At 48.0% G+C, this 18,497-nt stretch overlaps 1 protein-coding gene across 2 annotated transcripts; it reads left to right on the top strand.

The window, feature by feature from the left end:
• Nucleotides 1-5,601: 5,601 nt before the first annotated feature.
• Nucleotides 5,602-15,854, top strand: leng1 (leukocyte receptor cluster (LRC) member 1). 2 transcript variants are annotated; one of them, XM_066712999.1, is made up of 6 exons: nucleotides 5,602-5,711; nucleotides 7,768-7,946; nucleotides 13,351-13,515; nucleotides 13,593-13,891; nucleotides 14,000-14,220; nucleotides 15,037-15,854. In XM_066712999.1, the coding sequence occupies exons 2-5, from the start codon at nucleotides 7,815-7,817 to the stop codon at nucleotides 14,193-14,195; spliced, it is 792 nt and encodes a 263-aa protein (XP_066569096.1). In that variant the 5' UTR covers nucleotides 5,602-5,711; nucleotides 7,768-7,814; the 3' UTR covers nucleotides 14,196-14,220; nucleotides 15,037-15,854. The 2 variants fall into 2 exon arrangements, with proteins under 2 accessions (XP_066569096.1, XP_066569088.1); XM_066712991.1 differs by lacking the exon at nucleotides 15,037-15,854 and having other exon boundaries at nucleotides 14,000-14,357.
• The last annotated feature ends 2,643 nt before the right edge of the window (nucleotides 15,855-18,497 follow it).

Here is an 18,497-nt window from a genome sequence, read left to right on the forward strand (position 1 = left end):
CAGAAAGAGTTTTAGTCAATAGCCTCTTCGATCTCTGTCAGTTTTCTGCCCATATAGTGGTCTTTTTTCTTCCTGAGGAGTTGCTTGTAGTGCCGCAGGGCCTGGCAGTAGCTGAGGCGAGCCTCCTGGTTGTCGGGCTCTCTGTGTTTAGTGTTGGAGAGATGTCTCAGGTGTTTCCTAGAAGTTTCACACTCCTGGTCAAACCACTGTTCTTTTTTCTTTTAGACGATTTTATATTTTGGTTTTTAATTGTTTTAATGTTTGATTTTAAAGCCAGTCTTTCAAATATTTCTTTCAATGTTTTGGTGGCTGAGTTTATTCCGTTTTGGTTTTTTTGATAGTGTGAGGATTGATATCTGTCTAACATGTTTTCAATCTCATTACTATTCATGGCTCTTGTGTAGTTCTCTGTGCTGGGCTCTGACCATCTGTAACTGGGGGGCAGGGAGACCAGTTTTGTGGGAAGTTTGGCTCTGATTTTTTTAGGTAAAGTGTTATTTGGCTGTGGTCTGATAGTGGAGATTGTTGTCTGACTATAAACGCATTGATGGCTTGTGGGTCCAGGTCAGTTATGGCGTAGTCCACCACACTGCTGCCCAGAGCCGAGCAGTATGTGAATCTCCCCAGAGAGTCCCCCCTGGTCCTGCCATTGATGATATATAGACCCAGGCTTTTACATAGGCGCACTACCTGCTTCCCGCTCTTGTTTACCACGCTGTCGTGGCTGTGTCTCAGTGTGGAGGTGTGTGTGTGGCACAGCGGGGAGTCTCCGTACAGGTGTGTGTTCCCCTCTGTATTGATGTAGTCCATCTCTCTGCCAGTCCTGACATTGAGATCGCCACACAGCAGTACAGAGCCCAGGGTCTGGAAATGGCAGATTTCTTTTTGAAGCTCTTGAAAACCTTCCTCATTATAGTAGGGGGAGTCTGCGGGTGGCATATAAATTGCACATAGGTATATATCTGTGTTATTTTGTAGGGTGTCTTTTCTGATTTTCATCCACAGGTGTGTGTCTCCTCTCTGTATTGGGCATAGGGCTGCTCGGAGCTCCTCCCTGTACCACACGATAATCCCCCCCGAGGCCCTGCCACACCTGACTTTGGTTTTTTTATAGGAGGGCACAATCAGCTCCCTGTATCCATTGGGACAATGTGTAGACATATCTGCACAGCACCAAGTCTCTACAAGAATGAAAACATCTGAACTATTTACAGTGTTGATCAGTTCAGGGTCTGTGCTCTTCATTCCAAAAGTTGAGGGGTCTCAGGGGCTGGGGCTGGGGCTGGGGTGGGGCCGGTGGCTGGGGATGTGGCCGGGGGCTGGGGGGTTTGCTCCTGGTCTCGAGGTGGGGGTGTGTGGGGTTTCGGCCCAGGGTTGTGTCCTTGAGGACCTTTGCGAAGATCCTCACACCCGTCTTGTTGAGGTGGACGTGGTCATACAGGTGATGTGGCAGGATGTCTCGGTGGTGTGCCAGGTGGACGTTGGGGAGGAGGGCACATCTTCGGGACACTTCTGCGTTGATCGCCTGGATGATGTGCAGGGGCACGTCTGTGCGGGGCAGCAGTGTGGAGATTCCTCTGTGGCTTTCGTTGCCACCTGTCTCAGGGCTGAGGCCACATCACCCCTGCGGGCACTCAGGTCGTTAGTGCCGGTGTGGATGAGGATGTGTTTGGCCTGGCACAGCCTCCTCTTGGAGAGCAGCTCCAGGGCTCTCTGTGCTGTCGGGCACCAAAGCTTTTTCACTTTTCGCCCAGGGAAGAGGCTCCTCTCATCCAGGAACTTCCCATTGGAGTCGCTCAGAATGACCACCTCTGCGTTGACCTGCCACTCCGGGTTTGCGTTGGGAGTGGTGGGGGCAGCGGGTGTGTTTTGGGGGAGTGGCTTTTCAGGGGTTTGTGTATTAGTGGCAGGTCTGGTGATAGTGGGGGTGTCTGGAGTGGTGGGGAGTGTGGGTGGGTCAGTGGGTGCGTCAGGGGTCGGAGGTGTTGTGGGGTCAGTGCAGTGCAGTCTCTGTGCTCCAGTGCTGTGTAGCTCCTCTCTTACCTCCTCCAGCTGGCTCTGCAGGCTCCTCAGCTGGCTGTGCTGGGGTGTCCTGGTCAGCTCCTCCCTCGCTCTGCGCAGCTCCGTCCTCAGGGTTTTGCTCTGCTCCTCCAGGTCTCTCACTGCTGCTCTCAGCTCATGGATCTCAGCCTTGTGCTGCATCTTTAGTCTGTGCATCTCATCCCGGAGCTGATCGCACAAGGAGGTCTGGGCCAGGGTGCTCAGGGTCTGCTCCCTGAACTCCGCAAACTCCAGCTCCAGCACTGATAGGCATTCCTTTAGTGTTTTAATGTTGCTGGAGAGTTTTGAGGAGATGGGGGGGCAGTCTGTGGGAGATGGGGCACTGTCTGGCTCCGTGTGGCTGGGGGCAGACTGCAGGGTGGCCGGCTCTGGCTCTTGTTTCTCTGCCTCAGTCTGCTGCTTTAAGGTGTGGAAGCAGAGAGCGAATTGGTCCAGGCTGCTCTCGCTGCCCTGCACCATGATGGTCCCGTTGTGGTATACATTAAAAGTGAGCATCACACTGTCTTTGTCTTTCTCTACCAGCACTGAGATCTGCCTGCCTCTGCTAATGCCCCTCTTGTTGTTATTGGGGTATGTCTGGCACAGGGTTTTGTAAAAGGCGGTGGGGTACTGGGTGTAGAACAGTAGATTGTTCTTGACCCTGTTTTCTCCTTTACCGGTGTAGTCTAGGATGAGGGTCTCAGGAGATGCTCAAAAGGCAGCTCTGCAGTCAGACTGCTGTTCGATACATTTGTATCAGTCTCAGTGGCAGTTGGGCTCTCTCTAACTGTCACTCTATTCAAATCGGAGCTCTGCATTTTCATTGGCTACTACTCAAGTCAACTACTGAGAATGCTTATTTATTTTATTTATATATATTTTTTAGTTTAATTTAATTTTTTGGTTAATTTGTCTCTATAGGTGAAAGGTCTTACCTCCAATTCTTGTCTTCAGCTTTTCTTTTCTGACTTTTCTTCCTTTGCTTTGCTTTCTTCTTTTTGCATTTCTCTTAAAATTATTATTTTTTGAATACTTTTTCTTCTGAATTTCTATTCCATGTCTTCTGTGTATGTTTATAGTGCTATATATTCATTTGTAAATCACAAATTAAACCTGACTATGTATAAAAACAAATGTTTTTTAGGAGCTCATATTCCTCTCTCTCTCTCTCTCTCTCTCTCATATATATATATATATATATATATATAATTTAAATATACTTTTTCAGATTTAAATATTTTCTGATATATTAATGTTTCTTATAATAAATTCATCATAATAAAAGTTTCCCTGTACAATCGTTGTTGTTGTTCTTCTTATTATTAGTGGTTATATGTGGGGAAGCAATAAAAAAGGCAAACACAATGCTAGGGTATATTGTCAAAAGTGTAGAATTGAGAACAAGGGCAGTGATGTTCAGACTGTACAATGTGCTAGTTAGAGCTCATCTGGATACTGTGGACAGTGCTGGGCTCCACACTTCAAGAAAGATATCGCTGCTCTAGAGGCAGTTCAGAGGAGAGCAACCAGACTTATTCCAGGTCTGAAGGGAATGTCCTACTGAGAGACTGAGGAACTGAACCTTTTCACCCTGGAACTACATGGGGACTTGATCCAAGTCTTCAAAATCATGAAAGGCATCGACCACATCAAACCAGAGGAGCTTTTCCAGATCAGCAGGGACACACGCACCCGGGGACACAAATGGAAATTGGGCTTCAAGGCGTTCAAGACAGACAACAGGAGACACTTCTTCACACAGAGAGGCGTCACAATCTGAACAAACTCCCCAGCGATGTGGCTGAAGAGACAATTTGGGAACATTCAAAATCAGACTGGATAGGATCCTTGATCACTTAGTTATTAATGGACACCAAACGAGCACGATGGGGCGAATGGGCTCCTCTCGATTGGACACTTTCTATGTTCTTATATAGGTGTGAATAGGAGAGTAAACATGTAAAGCATAATTCAGTAGTCCATCCATCCATTTTCAAAACTGCTTATCCTTGTGGGTCACAGGGGATACTGGAGCCAATCCTGGCAGGTATAGGGCGCAAGGCAGGAATACACCCAGGACAGGATGCCAGTCCATCATTGGGTAACACACACACACACAGGGCAATTTAGTGTAGCCAATCAACCTAACCTGTATGTCTTTGGATGGTGGGAGGAAACCAGAGAGCCCAGAGGAAACCCACGCAGACACAGGGAGAACATGCACACTCCACACAGACAGGCACGCTGATCCGAGACTCAAATCCAGGACCTCTGGAGCTGTGCAGCAGCAGTGCTAACCACTGCACCACTATGCTGCCCTAATTCAGTACTATTACACTAAATTAGAATCAGCAGGAATTGCATAAGTATAAATAATGTCAATCACATGGCAGTGAATCGGAAATGTAACTGTAGCAGTGGTCCTACTAATATGAAGAGTTCACTAGCAGCAGGCCGGCAGTGGGGGGGGGGGGTCGGCCTATAAAGCATCAGTCTGCTACTCGTGGTTTCTGGATCCCCCTGCTGGCCGCGGCGCGGAACTGCACACGCGCAGCGGTCAGCTTTACAGACATGCGCAGTTCTGTCTGTGCCTTTATTTACTGAGTCACGATTGTGTAAATATCTCAGACACGAGACTGGGAATATTATTTGTATTAATAACATAATTATGCTTATTGTTGTTATCACGTATTGCTGTTGTTGTTTTTATTAGTATTAGGTAGGAAATCAGGTTAAAGTAATCTGAACACCAACCGATTAATTTCCATTTTGATCAAATTAATCGTTAATTCGCTTCAGAAAACAATCACGAATATAAATATGTTGCAGATATGTATCCGTGTGTTTCTTTATTTATGTGTAATTTCATTCTTTTAATAACTGAGTTACATCTCCCTACCGTTAAAAGAGCGACTCGCTCCTCCAATCAGAAATGCGGAACTGAGGGAGCGGGCGGGGACAGAACGATGGGCAAGGTCCTTATGTGGCAATTCTCACCAATCAGCATTAAAATACCTCCTGACTTACGGACAAGTTGACCAATCATAGAGAAGAGTAGGCGGAATCCTTACTGATTGAGCTCTAGAACTATCCAATCACGGTCATAGTGGCTTGCGAGACAAGGGGGCTGAGTGACAGAAAATGTTGTCCAATCGCAGGTCAGAACTGCAAGGTGAAAGAGGCGGGACTGCGAAGGTGGTCTCCAATCAGCGGCCTTGTGGTGGACAAATGCGGATGTGCTCGGAAAGAAAGGGTTTTTGCTCTTTTCTTGAGCGGCAGAGAGAGCGGGGTCGGCGGTGTGTCCCGGGCTCTGCGGATCCTCCTGCTCGGCTGCTGTGTTTCAACCCGCTGTACTCATCCGGCATCCGACACACAGCGGAGCAGGCAGAGGGCGGGTTCCCCTCGCCGACTGACAGTGGGTTCCACCAATCGCTGACGAAGAGTTCGTGACTGGCACATGCGTGTCCAATCACAGGCAGACACAGCACGGTAAGGGGCGGAAGTCGAGTGGTGTGGACCAATCAGGCTCACTATTGCCGGAACCAAATGGAAAAGCGCCATCTTTATTTCTTCGTTTTTCGGAATAGTTTTGTTTACATGACGTAACACAGTTTACACTCCAGTATCAGGATATATCGCCGCTAAACTGCCAGCATCGCGCCCGTCACCCGGTAAGACAACCGTATTGTGTTATTAGCGTCAGTTCCGCGGGCCTGCAAAATAAGACACTAGTAACTGTGCAGTAGTGTAGTAGCAGTTCTAGTAGTGCAGTAGTGTAGTAGCAGTTCTTGCAGTGCAGTAGTGTAGTAGCAGTTCTAGTAGTACAGTAGTGTAGTAGCACTTCTAGCAGTGTAGTAGCAGTTCTTGCAGTGCAGTAGTGTAGTAGCAGTTCTAGTAGTATAGTAGTGTAGTAGCACTTCTAGCAGTGTAGTAGTGCAGTAGTGTAGTAGCAGTTCTTGCAGTGCAGTAATGTAGTAGCAGTTCTAGTAGTGCAGTAGTGTAGTAGCAGTTCTAGCAGTGCAGTAGTGTAGTAGCAGTTCTAGTAGTACAGTAGTGTAGTAGCAGTTCTAGCAGTACAGTAGTGCAGTAGTGTAGTAGCAGTTCTTGCAGTGCAGTAGTGTAGTAGCAGTTCTTGCAGTGCAGTAGTGTAGTAGCAGTTCTAGCAGTGCAGTAGTGTAGTAGCACTTCTAGCAGTGCAGTAGTGTAGTAGCAGTTCTAGTAGTACAGTAGTGTAGTAGCAGTTCTAGCAGTACAGTAGTGTAGTAGCAGTTCTAGTAGTACAGTAGTGTAGTAGCAGTTCTAGTAGTACAGTAGTGTAGTAGCACTTCTAGCAGTAGTAGCAGTTCTAGTAGTGCAGTAGTGTAGTAGCAGTTTTAGTAGTACAGTAGTGTAGTAGCACTTCTAGCAGTGTAGTAGCAGTTCTAGCAGTACAGTAGTGTAGTAGCAGTTCTAGTAGTACAGTAGTGTAGTAGCAGTTCTAGTAGTACAGTAGTGTAGTAGCACTTCTAGCAGTGTAGTAGCAGTTCTAGTAGTACAGTAGTGTAGTAGCAGTTCTAGCAGTGCAGTAGTGTAGTAGCAGTTCTAGTAGTACAGTAGTGTAGTAGCACTTCTAGCAGTGTAGTAGCAGTTCTAGTAGTACAGTAGTGTAGTAGCACTTCTAGCAGTGTAGTAGCAGTTCTAGTAGTACAGTAGTGTAGTAGCAGTTCTAGTAGTACAGTAGTGTAGTAGCAGTTCTAGCAGTGCAGTAGTGTAGTAGCACTTCTAACAGTGCAGTATTGTAGTAGCAGTTCTAGTAGTACAGTAGTGTAGTAGCAGTTCTAGCAGTACAGTAGTGTAGTAGCAGTTCTTGCAGTGCAGTAGTGTAGTAGCAGTTCTAGCAGTGCAGTAGTGTAGTAGCAGTTCTAGTAGTGCAGTAGTGTAGTAGCAGTTCTAGTAGTACAGTAGTGTAGTAGCAGTTCTAGTAGTGCAGTAGTGTAGTAGCAGTTCTAGTAGTGCAGTAGTGTAGTAGAACTTCTAGCAGTGCAGTAGTGTAGTAGCACTTCTAGCAGTACAGTAGTGTAGTAGCACTTCTAGTAGTACAGTAGTGTAGTAGCAGTTCTAGCAGTACAGTAGTGTAGTAGCAGTTCTAGTAGTGCAGTAGTGTAGTAGCAGTTCTAGCAGTACAGTAGTGCAGTAGTGTAGTAGCAGTTCTTGCAGTGCAGTAGTGTAGTAGCAGTTCTAGCAGTGTAGTAGCAGTTCTAGCAGTGCAGTAGTGTAGTAGCAGTTCTAGCAGTGCAGTAGTGTAGTAGCAGTTCTAGTAGTGTAGTAGCAGTTCTAGTAGTACAGTAGTGTAGTAGCACTTCTAGCAGTGTAGTAGCACTTCTAGCAGTGCAGTAGTGCAGTAGCAGTTCTAGCAGTGCAGTAGTGTAGTAGCAGTTCTAGCAGTGCAGTAGTGTAGTAGCAGTTCTAGTAGTGCAGTAGTGTAGTAGCAGTTCTAGTAGTGCAGTAGTGTAGTAGCAGTTCTAGTAGGGCTCTAGTACAGTAGTTGTAGTAGAGCAGTAGCCTTAGTGTAGTATTTAATCTGACAATGAGCTCCTCAGTATAGTAGTAACAGTATAGTATTATGTCACATCAAGGGGACCCTATAGTATCAATTAATGATTAATTAGGGGTGTGGATAAGGGTGTCTCCCAATAAATATTATTAATAATAATAATAATAATAATAATATTATTATTGTTGCTGCAGTTCTCCTCCCGGCCTGTGCACAGTGAGGGCTGCTGTAACCATCCACCATGAACATTCTGCCCAAGAAGAGCTGGCATGTGCGCAACAAGGACAACGTGGCGCGAGTGCGCAAAGACGAGCTCGACGCTGCCCTGCAGGACAGAGAGACGCAGCGCCGGGTGCAGCGAGCACAGCAGGAGGTCAGTGAGTGGCTGTGTGTGTGTGAGAGTGACAGTGTGTGTATGTGAGAGTGACAGTGTGAGTGAATAACAGTGTGAGTGACGGTGTGTGAGTGACAGTGTGTGTGTGAGAGTGAGTGACTGTGTGTGTGTGAGTGTGAGAGTGAGTGACAGTGTGTGTGTGAGTGAGTGACAGTGTGAGTGAATGACAGTGTGAGTGACATTGTGTGTGTGTGAGAGTGAGTGAATGACATTGAGTGATGGTGTGTGAGTGACCGTGTGTGTATGTGAGTGACAGTGTGTGTATGTGAGAGTGAGTGAACGTGTGTGTGTGAGAGTGACAGTGTGAGTGAATAACAGTGTGAGTGACGGTGTGTGAGTGACAGTGTGTGTATGTGAGAGTGAGTGAACGTGTGTGTGTGAGAGTGACAGTGTGAGTGAATAACAGTGTGAGTGACGGTGTGTGAGTGACAGTGTGTGTATGTGAGAGTGAGTGACTGTGTGTGTGTGAGTGTGAGAGTGAGTGACTGTGTGTGTGTGTGTGTGTGTGAGAGTGAGTGACAGTGTGTGTGTGAGAGTGAGTGACTGTGTGTGTGTGAGTGTGAGAGTGAGTGACAGTGTGTGTGAGTGAGTGACAGTGTGAGTGAATGACAGTGTGAGTGACATTGTGTGTGTGTGAGAGTGAGTGAATGACATTGAGTGATGGTGTGTGAGTGACCGTGTGTGTATGTGAGTGACAGTGTGTGTGTGTGTGAGGGACAGTGTGAGTGAATGACAGTGTGAGTGACGGTGTGTGAGTGTGAGAGTGAGTGACAGTGTGTGTGTATGTGAGTGACAGTGTGTGTGAGGGACAGTGTGAGTGACAGTGTGTGTGTGTATGTGAGTGACGGTGTGTGAGTGACAGTGTGTGTGTGTGTGTGTGTGTGTGTGCGGGACAGTGTGTGTGTGTGTGTGTGTGTGTGAGAGTGAGTGACAGTGTGTGTGTGAGAGTGAGTGACAGTGTGTGTGAGTGAGTGACGTGTGTGTGTGTGTGTGAGTGACTGTGTGTGTATGTGTGAGTGACTGTGTGTGTGTGTGTGAGGGACAGTGTGAGTGACAGTGTGAGTGTGAGAGTGAGTGACAGTGTGAGTGTGAGAGTGAGTGACAGTGTGTGTGACAGAGTGTGTGTGACAGTGTGTGTGTGAGAGTGACAGTGTGAGTGACAGTGTGTGTGTGACAGTGAGGGACAGTGTGAGTGTGTGTGTGTGAGTGAGTGACTGTGTGTGAGGGACAGTGTGAGTGACAGTGTGTGTGTGACAGTGTGAGTGTGAGAGTGAGTGACAGTGTGAGTGACTGTGTGTATGTGTGAGTGACTGTGTGTGAGTGAGTGACAGTGTGAGTGACAGTGTGTGTGAGTGAGTGACAGTGTGTGTGTGAGAGTGAGTGACTGTGTGTGTGTGAGTGTGAGAGTGAGTGACAGTGTGTGTGTGAGTGAGTGACAGTGTGAGTGAATGACAGTGTGAGTGACATTGTGTGTGTGTGAGAGTGAGTGAATGACATTGAGTGATGGTGTGTGAGTGACCGTGTGTGTATGTGAGTGACAGTGTGTGTATGTGAGAGTGAGTGAACGTGTGTGTGTGAGAGTGACAGTGTGAGTGAATAACAGTGTGAGTGACGGTGTGTGAGTGACAGTGTGTGTGTGAGAGTGAGTGACTGTGTGTGTGTGAGTGTGAGAGTGAGTGACTGTGTGTGTGTGAGTGTGAGAGTGAGTGACAGTGTGTGTGTGAGAGTGAGTGACTGTGTGTGTGTGAGTGTGAGAGTGAGTGACAGTGTGTGTGAGTGAGTGACAGTGTGAGTGAATGACAGTGTGAGTGACATTGTGTGTGTGTGAGAGTGAGTGAATGACATTGAGTGATGGTGTGTGAGTGACCGTGTGTGTATGTGAGTGACAGTGTGTGTGAATGACAGTGTGAGTGACGGTGTGTGAGTGTGAGAGTGAGTGACAGTGTGTGTGTATGTGAGTGACAGTGTGTGTGTGAGGGACAGTGTGAGTGACAGTGTGTGTGTGTATGTGAGTGACGGTGTGTGAGTGACAGTGTGTGTGTGTGTGTGTGTGTGTGCGGGACAGTGTGTGTGTGTGTGTGTGTGTGTGTGTGAGTGACAGTGTGTGTGTGAGAGTGAGTGACAGTGTGTGTGTGAGAGTGAGTGACAGTGTGTGTGAGTGAGTGACGTGTGTGTGTGTGTGAGTGACTGTGTGTGTATGTGTGAGTGACTGTGTGTGTGTGTGTGAGGGACAGTGTGAGTGACAGTGTGAGTGTGAGAGTGAGTGACAGTGTGAGTGTGAGAGTGAGTGACAGTGTGTGTGACAGAGTGTGTGTGACAGTGTGTGTGTGAGAGTGACAGTGTGAGTGACAGTGTGTGTGTGACAGTGAGGGACAGTGTGAGTGTGTATGTGTGAGTGACTGTGTGTGAGTGAGTGACAGTGTGAGTGACAGTGTGTGTGAGTGAGTGACAGTGTGTGAGTGAGAGTGACAGTGTGAGTGACAGTGTGTGTGTGAGAGTGAGTGACAGTGTGTGAGTGAGAGTGACAGTGTGAGTGACAGTGTGTGTGTGAGAGTGAGTGACAGTGAGTGAGTGAGTGATTGTGTGTGTGTGTGTGTGAGAGAGTGAGTGACAGTGTGAGTGAATGACAGTGTGAGTGACGGTGTGTGTGAGAGTGAGTGACAGTGTGTGTGTGAGAGTGAGTGACAGTGTGTGTGTGAGGGACAGTGTGTGTGTGTGTGCGGGACAGTGTGAGTGACAGTGTGTGTGTGTGTGTGTGTGAGTGAGTGACTGTGTGTATGTGTGTGTGTGTGAGGGACAGTGTGAGTGACAGTGTGAGTGTGAGAGTGAGTGACAGTGTGTGTGACAGTGTGTGTGTGAGAGTGACAGTGTGAGTGACAGTGTGTGTGTGACAGTGAGGGACAGTGTGAGTGTGTGTGTGAGAGTGAGTGACAGTGTATGTGTGACTGAGTGACAGTGTGTGTGAGGGACAGTGTGAGTGACAGTGTGTGTGTGACAGTGTGAGTGACTGTGTGACAGTGTGAGTGACTGTGTGTGTGTGTGAGTGAGTGACAGTGTGAGTGACAGTGTGTGTGAGTGAGTGACAGTGTGTGAGTGATTGTGTGTGTGAGAGTGACAGTGTGTGTGTGAGAGTGAGTGACAGTGTGTGTGTGTGAGAGAGTGAGTGACTGTGTGAGTGAGTGACAGTGTGAGTGACGGTGTGTGAGTGACAGTGTGTGTGTGTGTGTGTGTGTGTGTGTGTGAGAGTGAGAGTGACAGTGTGTGTGTGAGAGTGAGTGACAGTGTGTGTGACAGTGTGAGTGACTGTGTGTGTGAGTGAGTGACAGTGTGAGTGACAGTGTGTGTGAGTGAGTGACAGTGTGTGAGTGATTGTGTGTGTGAGAGTGACAGTGTGTGTGTGAGAGTGAGTGACTGTGTGAGTGAGTGACAGTGTGAGTGACGGTGTGTGCGGGACAGTGTGTGTGTGTGTGTGTGTGTGTGTGTGTGTGAGTGACAGTGTGTGTGTGAGAGTGAGTGACAGTGTGTGTGAGTGAGTGACGTGTGTGTGTGTGTGAGTGACTGTGTGTGTATGTGTGAGTGACTGTGTGTGTGTGTGTGAGGGACAGTGTGAGTGACAGTGTGAGTGTGAGAGTGAGTGACAGTGTGTGTGACAGAGTGTGTGTGAGTGTGTGTGTGAGAGTGACAGTGTGAGTGACAGTGTGTGTGTGACAGTGAGGGACAGTGTGAGTGTGTGTGTGTGAGTGAGTGACTGTGTGTGAGTGACAGTGTGTGTGTGACAGTGTGAGTGTGAGAGTGAGTGACAGTGTGAGTGACTGTGTGTATGTGTGAGTGACTGTGTGTGAGTGACAGTGTGTGTGAGTGAGTGACAGTGTGTGAGTGAGAGTGACAGTGTGAGTGACAGTGTGTGTGTGAGAGTGAGTGACAGTGAGTGAGTGAGTGATTGTGTGTGTGTGTGTGAGAGAGTGAGTGACAGTGTGAGTGAATGACAGTGTGAGTGACGGTGTGTGTGTATGTGAGTGACAGTGTGTGTGTGAGAGTGAGTGACAGTGTGTGTGTGTGTGAGGGACAGTGTGTGTGTGTGTGCGGGACAGTGTGAGTGACAGTGTGAGTGTGAGAGTGAGTGACAGTGTGTGTGTGAGAGTGACAGTGTGAGTGACAGTGTGTGTGTGACAGTGAGGGACAGTGTGAGTGTGTGTGTGAGAGTGAGTGACAGTGTATGTGTGACTGAGTGACAGTGTGTGTGAGGGACAGTGTGAGTGACAGTGTGTGTGTGACAGTGTGAGTGACTGTGTGACAGTGTGAGTGACTGTGTGACAGTGTGAGTGACTGTGTGTGTGAGTGAGTGACAGTGTGAGTGACAGTGTGTGTGAGTGAGTGACAGTGTGTGAGTGATTGTGTGTGTGAGAGTGACAGTGTGTGTGAGAGAGTGAGTGACTGTGTGAGTGAGTGACAGTGTGAGTGACGGTGTGTGAGTGACAGTGTGTGTGTGTGAGAGTGAGTGACTGTGTGTGTGTGTGTGTGAGAGGGACAGTATGAGTGACAGTGTGTGTGTGACAGTGTGAGTGACAGTGTGTGTGTGAGTGAGTGACAGTGTGAGAGTGACAGTGTGAGTGACAGTGTGTGTGAGTGAGTGACAGTGTGTGTGTGTGTGTGAGTGAGTGACAGTGTGAGTGAGTGAGTGATGTGTGTGTGTGTGTGTGTGTGTGAGAGAGAGTGAGTGACAGTGTGTGTGAGTGACAGTGTGAGTGAATTACAGTGTGAGTGACGGTGTGTGAGTGACAGTGTGTGTGTGTGTGTGAGTGAGTGACAGTGTGAGAGTGACAGTTGAGTGAGTGACGTGTGTGTGTGTGTGTGTGTGAGTGAGTGACAGTGTGAGTGAGTGAGTGATGTGTGTGTGTGTGAGAGAGTGAGTGACAGTGTGTGAGTGAGTGACAGTGTGAGTGACGGTGTGTGAGTGACAGTGTGTGTGTGTGGGTGTGAGGGACAGTATGAGTGACAGTGTGTGTGAGTGACAGTGTGAGTGTGAGAGTGAGTGACAGTGTGTGTGTGTGAGTGACAGTGTGTGAGTGTGAGAGTGAGTGACAGTGTGTGAGTGACTGTGTGTGTGTGTATGTGTGAGTGACAGTGTGTGTGTGTGTGTGTGTGTGAGGGACAGTGTTAGTGACAGTGTGTGTGTGAGTTAGTGACCGTGTGAGTGATGGTGTGTGTGAGTGAGTGACAGTGTGAGTTAGTGTGAGTGACGGTGTGTGAGTGACTGTGTGTGTGTGAGAGTGAGTGACAGTGTGTGTGTGTGTGTGTGTGTGTGTGTGTGAGGGACAGTGTTAGTGACAGTGTGAGTGTGTGTATGTGAGTGACAGTGTGAGTGACATTGTCTCTCTGTCAGGCACGCACAGAGTTCCTGAGGAACAGGGCGCGCGCTGCTCTGCCCCAGACTGAGGCAGGGACAGACGGAGGACAGAAGGAGACGCACCTCAACCTCTTCTCCCTGGAGGAGGGAGGAGAGAAGCTGCAGAACGAGGAGTACCTGGAGGAGAAGAGGAAGGAGAAGGTGAGAGTGTCATACTGGCAGACTTCAGCACCTTCCTCCTGACTGGTCCTCACACCTGTCTGTCTCCCCGCCATCAGGAGGGGCAGGAGCGTGCCATTGGCCTACTGGTGTCCCTAGGCCCCGCCCCTGGGACAGAGGCCACACCCTGGTATCTGCAGGAGAAGGGGAGCGGCGAGAGAGAGGGAGAGACGGAGAGAGAGAGCAAGAGGGAGAGGGGGAAGAGCGAGGGCGAGAAAGAGAAGAGAGACTTGAGGCTGAAAGACAGCCTAGACCCCCTGAGAGAGATGGAGAAAGCACTGGAGAAAAAGAACAGGAAAGAAAAGAAGAGGAAGAAGGAGAGGAGAGAGGGAGCAGGAACTGGAGCAGCAGAGGAGAGGTGAGAGAGGAGTGGTCAGTCAGTGTTAATGTGCTGTAGTGTCCAGTCAGTCAGTGTTAATGTGCTGTAGTGTCCAGTCAGTGTAAGAAGTCTCTCTCTGTCTCTCAGCTCCATGGAGCGATTGCATGCAGAGCGATTGCGTCGGGAGGCAGAGGAGAGGCGCAGAGCCCAGGCCCTGCTGGAGCGAGGAAGTGGGGTGGAGAAGGAGAAAGAGAGAGAGGAGGAGGAGAGGAGTGACAGAGATCGGCGCTACAACAGCCAGTACTTCCCAGAGCTGGCGAGGAAACGACAGAAGAGAGAGTGAGAGAGGGATGGAGTGACAGAGGGAGGTGAGCTGAAGACTACAGCTCCCACTGCACACTGGAGCTTCACACTACAGCTCCCATGATGCACCGCAATGGCTGGTCTCAGCTCGGTGCAGCGCTGATCTTGTCAATACTTGTAAATAAACTGGTCCTTTTATGGGTTTGTATTGTCACAACTCTCTCTTTCTCAGTGTCTTCACACAAACACAGTGACACAGACACTGTGTTGTTAATGTGTGAGCGCTCAAAGGGCACAGTGTATGTTGTGTTAGAGTAAACAACACTGAAGTTTAAAAAAAACATTCTTATCTCTGTTTTACTTATTTGTGTAAATAACATTATATATATTAATAATCAGTATCTTAAAATCACAAGCATCTGTTTAACCAGAAAATTGACCAATAAAGATGTCTGTGCCAGTGGGGGCTGCCACCGGAGGGCATGTTACTGGACTGTGCGCTGACTGTGACCTTTGAGCCCCTGTGCGGTGTTATTGGAAGATGTCCAGTGATCCGTGATTCATTTTTAATGTTGTTACAATCTGCTGTCAACTCCACCCCCCCGTCGTCAAACTGCCAGCACTGCCGCTCGGTTGACGCTTCGACGTGCCCTGAGAGGCAGATTCACTTCTCGAACATCGAGGACTGCGTGTCCTGTATGAACTGTCAGTGCCAGGAAAACATTTAATACCATGAGTGGAGCGTGATGCATGAGCAGTAATTCTGTACATACGGAGATACACACATACACTACTGTACTGATACAGATGCACTGTCAAATATATACTCAAACTATTGTATGGATATACGCTACATGGCCAAAAGTAACGTCTCATTGCAGATTTTGGGCATGGGAGCTGGTCCCCCTCTGCTGCTCTCACAGCCGGCTCTCCTGGGAAGGCTCTCCACTCGAGGTGGGAACATTGCTGCAGGGATTTGCTTCCGTTCAGCCACCAGAGAGATCGTCATGGTTGCCTGTTGTTGCTGTGCAGCATCTCCTCCCCGCAGCTCAAGTCCCTGCCCTTTGGAGACGGGGCCCTTCTGAAGGGGGGGCACTGAGGCTGCTGGCGCTGACTGCTGGTGCAGGGGTCCAGGGGGCTGTTAAATATATCACCTGTAACTAATTAGGATAGCGCGCACCTGAGTTGCGTTGAATGACACAAGGCTGGTCAGGATGGCCCTCCCTCCCATGCAGGACTGCTAATAGCACAATTAATGGCCACTTAATATCTGAATACAGACAAAGACAGTGCCAGACACACGCAGTTACACTGAACAATAGCTTGAAGTAATGTTAAACAAATGCTAAATAATCACAGCCTACAGTGTAACGCTTCTGATTGCAGACAGGGCGTGTCGAGTGCGCCAAGTTACTTGCTAAATTCACTAACAGTCGCTCCTCTTACTACAAAACAGGTGCATGATATATAATTCGTAGCTAAACAACAAACCACATAAACAATCAATGTAACTCTTAACTAAATTAGGAAACGCGAGAGAAAAAAACGATACTTGGCTGCGGCGACTTGAGCGACTTCTCAGCTGGCTTGCCCGAAGTGTATTTTGTTTAATCTCCATCCCTTTTGTATGTGCTATACAACATTTTCTTTCTCTTTATATTTTTTTGCATACCTCTATTAAACCATTTTGGCCACTGTTTTTTGGTCCTCAGTTTGCCAAGTTTTGGTACAAATTGCTCCTGAGCCTCAAGTAGTATATTCTTAAAATATACCCATCCATTTTCAACTGACTGTATCCATTGTGCTCCAGTCTACCTCTTATAAGTGAACCCTCATACCTTCAAGGTTTGCTTTTCTGAAATTGTAGACCATTGTTTTAGACTTGGACCTTGTTTTTTGAAAGAATTCCTCAAAGCTAACCATGTTGTGATCACAATTTGCCATTGGTTCTCTAACTAGTGTCCCTCTGACTCTATCTTGGTCATTTGAAAAGATCAAGTCAATGCATGCTCTCTCCCTGGTTGGTTCCCTGACAAATTGAGTTAGAAAGCAGTCATTTACCATCTCAACCATTTCTATTTCTGCCTCTGTAGTCCCCACTGGGCTTTCCCAGTCTAAGTTTGGGAAATTGAAATCCCCCATTATAACAGCCACATCCTTGCTACATGCAGTCCTGATTACACTGTACAATGCAGCATCTTTCTGAATATCTGAGTTGGGTGGCCTGTAACACACTCCTACCACTAATCCTCCAGATCTCTTGTCCAAAAGTTTCACCCACAAAGATTCTGTTCCGTTACTGGGATCTAATTTGAGTTCTTCTGCCTCAATATCATTTTTGACATATAATGCTACCCCACCTCCTCTTCAATTTTGCCTGTCTCTCCTAAACTGTGTGAATCCTTCTAACTTGTATTCATCCTCATCATTTCATGTAAGCCATGTTTCTGTCACTCCTACAACATCATAGTCACATGCCAGCACTGTGGCTTGTAAGTCCAACATCTTGTTCCTTATACTCCTGGCATTGAGGTACAAACACTTCAGGACTTTCCTACTAGCGGGTTCCCTTTGTTTTCTTTCCTTAGAGGAACATCTCCCATTGTCAGAGCTCCCTGCCCCCCTGGTCCGTAGTTTAAATGATTCTCATTGGAGCATTGGTCCCATCTATCCCAGAAGAAAGACCAATGCTCCATAAACCTAAAGCCCTCTTCCCTACACCAAGATTTCAACCACGTGTTGAACTTTCTAATCTCTGCCTGTCTCCCTGGCATGATCAAACTGAGCTGCTGGGCCAGGAGGTCGGCACTGAAGGAGCAGTGTGTGTGTCCACTGTGACCCTGCGCTCCACAAAGCTGGGCTGTAGAGTGGCGCGGAGAATCCGTCAAATGCATCCCGTGTGGAGTTTGCCATAAGGCGTGTGGGAGACACGGTACAGCACGGCAGGGCAGCGTTGGGGACGCTCCTCATGGGCAGAGACGGGGAAACCTGTCAGGACTGAGGGCAGGATGGATGGAGACAAATACAGGATAATCCTGGAGGAACCTGCTTCAGTCCGAGAGCCCTGGCACTGGGGCAGAGGGGCACCTTTCACCTAAACGCACAGCCAGGCCACACTGTAACACACACACACAATGACACACTTGCTCAACTTGCAAGTCGCTCAGTCTCTGGTGCGCGGTCGCTGAGCCCTGCATTGCATCACACTGCCCGCTTGGGGGGGGCGTGTCTTCCTAATTTATGCCAGCAACAACCAGGAAGTTGAGTGTTTTATTTGATGTCAATTGTAAAATGACGGCAAACCTAAATGCACAAATGGGGTGCATTCCTGCAACAAATAAACACTGCTGGAGCTCTCTTTAGCCCTGGCCCTCTCTCTCCTATACATGTATCTCTCAGGTTTATCCATCTTTTCTTGCTCTCCTCAACTTTTATAATCAAAAACATTGTGCACCTCGGTATATAGATTGCTTTCTGTATGTAATGTCAATATAATAGTGTCTGTGTGTAGTTCTACATATAGAGGGGCTAAACATTCTCTTGGAAACTAAAATGCTATCACATAATAAAATGGTTTAGCAGCTCCACTACGCACACACAACATGCACACTATAAACACACAACATGCACACTACACAACACTACACACCCACCCCAGGACTGAGTGTCACTCCACACACACACAGTATGTGTTTATTTTGAAAGCATAGTTCATTAAACACAAGGAACGGCCTGTAATTGCCGTAGTGCCCCCAAGGTGACGCTTTGACAGCAGCTCCAGCTGTGAGTGCTTTTGGGCCAGTCTGTCCAGCTGTGCACATCTGGATCCTGTCCCATCTACCCACTGCTCTTGTCATAGCAGCTCGGGCCCTCAGCGCCGGGTAACAGCAGCGTTCAAGTGTCGCCACAGGTTGGCCATTGGCTGGAGGTCTGGGTGAGTGTGTGTGTGTGTCACAGTGTGGCCTTACTGTGTGTCATTGTGTGTGTGTGTGTCTCACACTGCCCGCTCTAGCGCTACAGAGTGACTCGCTCCCATTCATTTCCAATGAGAGCCGTGCATAGCATTCCGTTTGCCTTTTTGCCTACACTATGGGAGGTACAGATCTAGATGAAGCATCGCATGAGAAAGACCTAGGAGTCTACGTGGACTCCTCACTTTCTCCATCCAAGCAATGTGGGGAAGCAATAAAAAAGGCAAACGGAATGCTAGGGTATATTGTCAAAAGTGTGGAATTGAGAACAAGGGCAGTGATGTTCAGACTATACAATGCACTAGTTAGAGCTCATCTGGATACTGTGGACAGTTCTGGGCTCCACACTTCAAGAAAGATATTACTGCTCT

The sequence above is a fragment of the Amia ocellicauda genome, chromosome 1 (genome assembly GCF_036373705.1).
Source record: "Amia ocellicauda isolate fAmiCal2 chromosome 1, fAmiCal2.hap1, whole genome shotgun sequence".
NCBI lineage: Eukaryota > Metazoa > Chordata > Actinopteri > Amiiformes > Amiidae > Amia > Amia ocellicauda.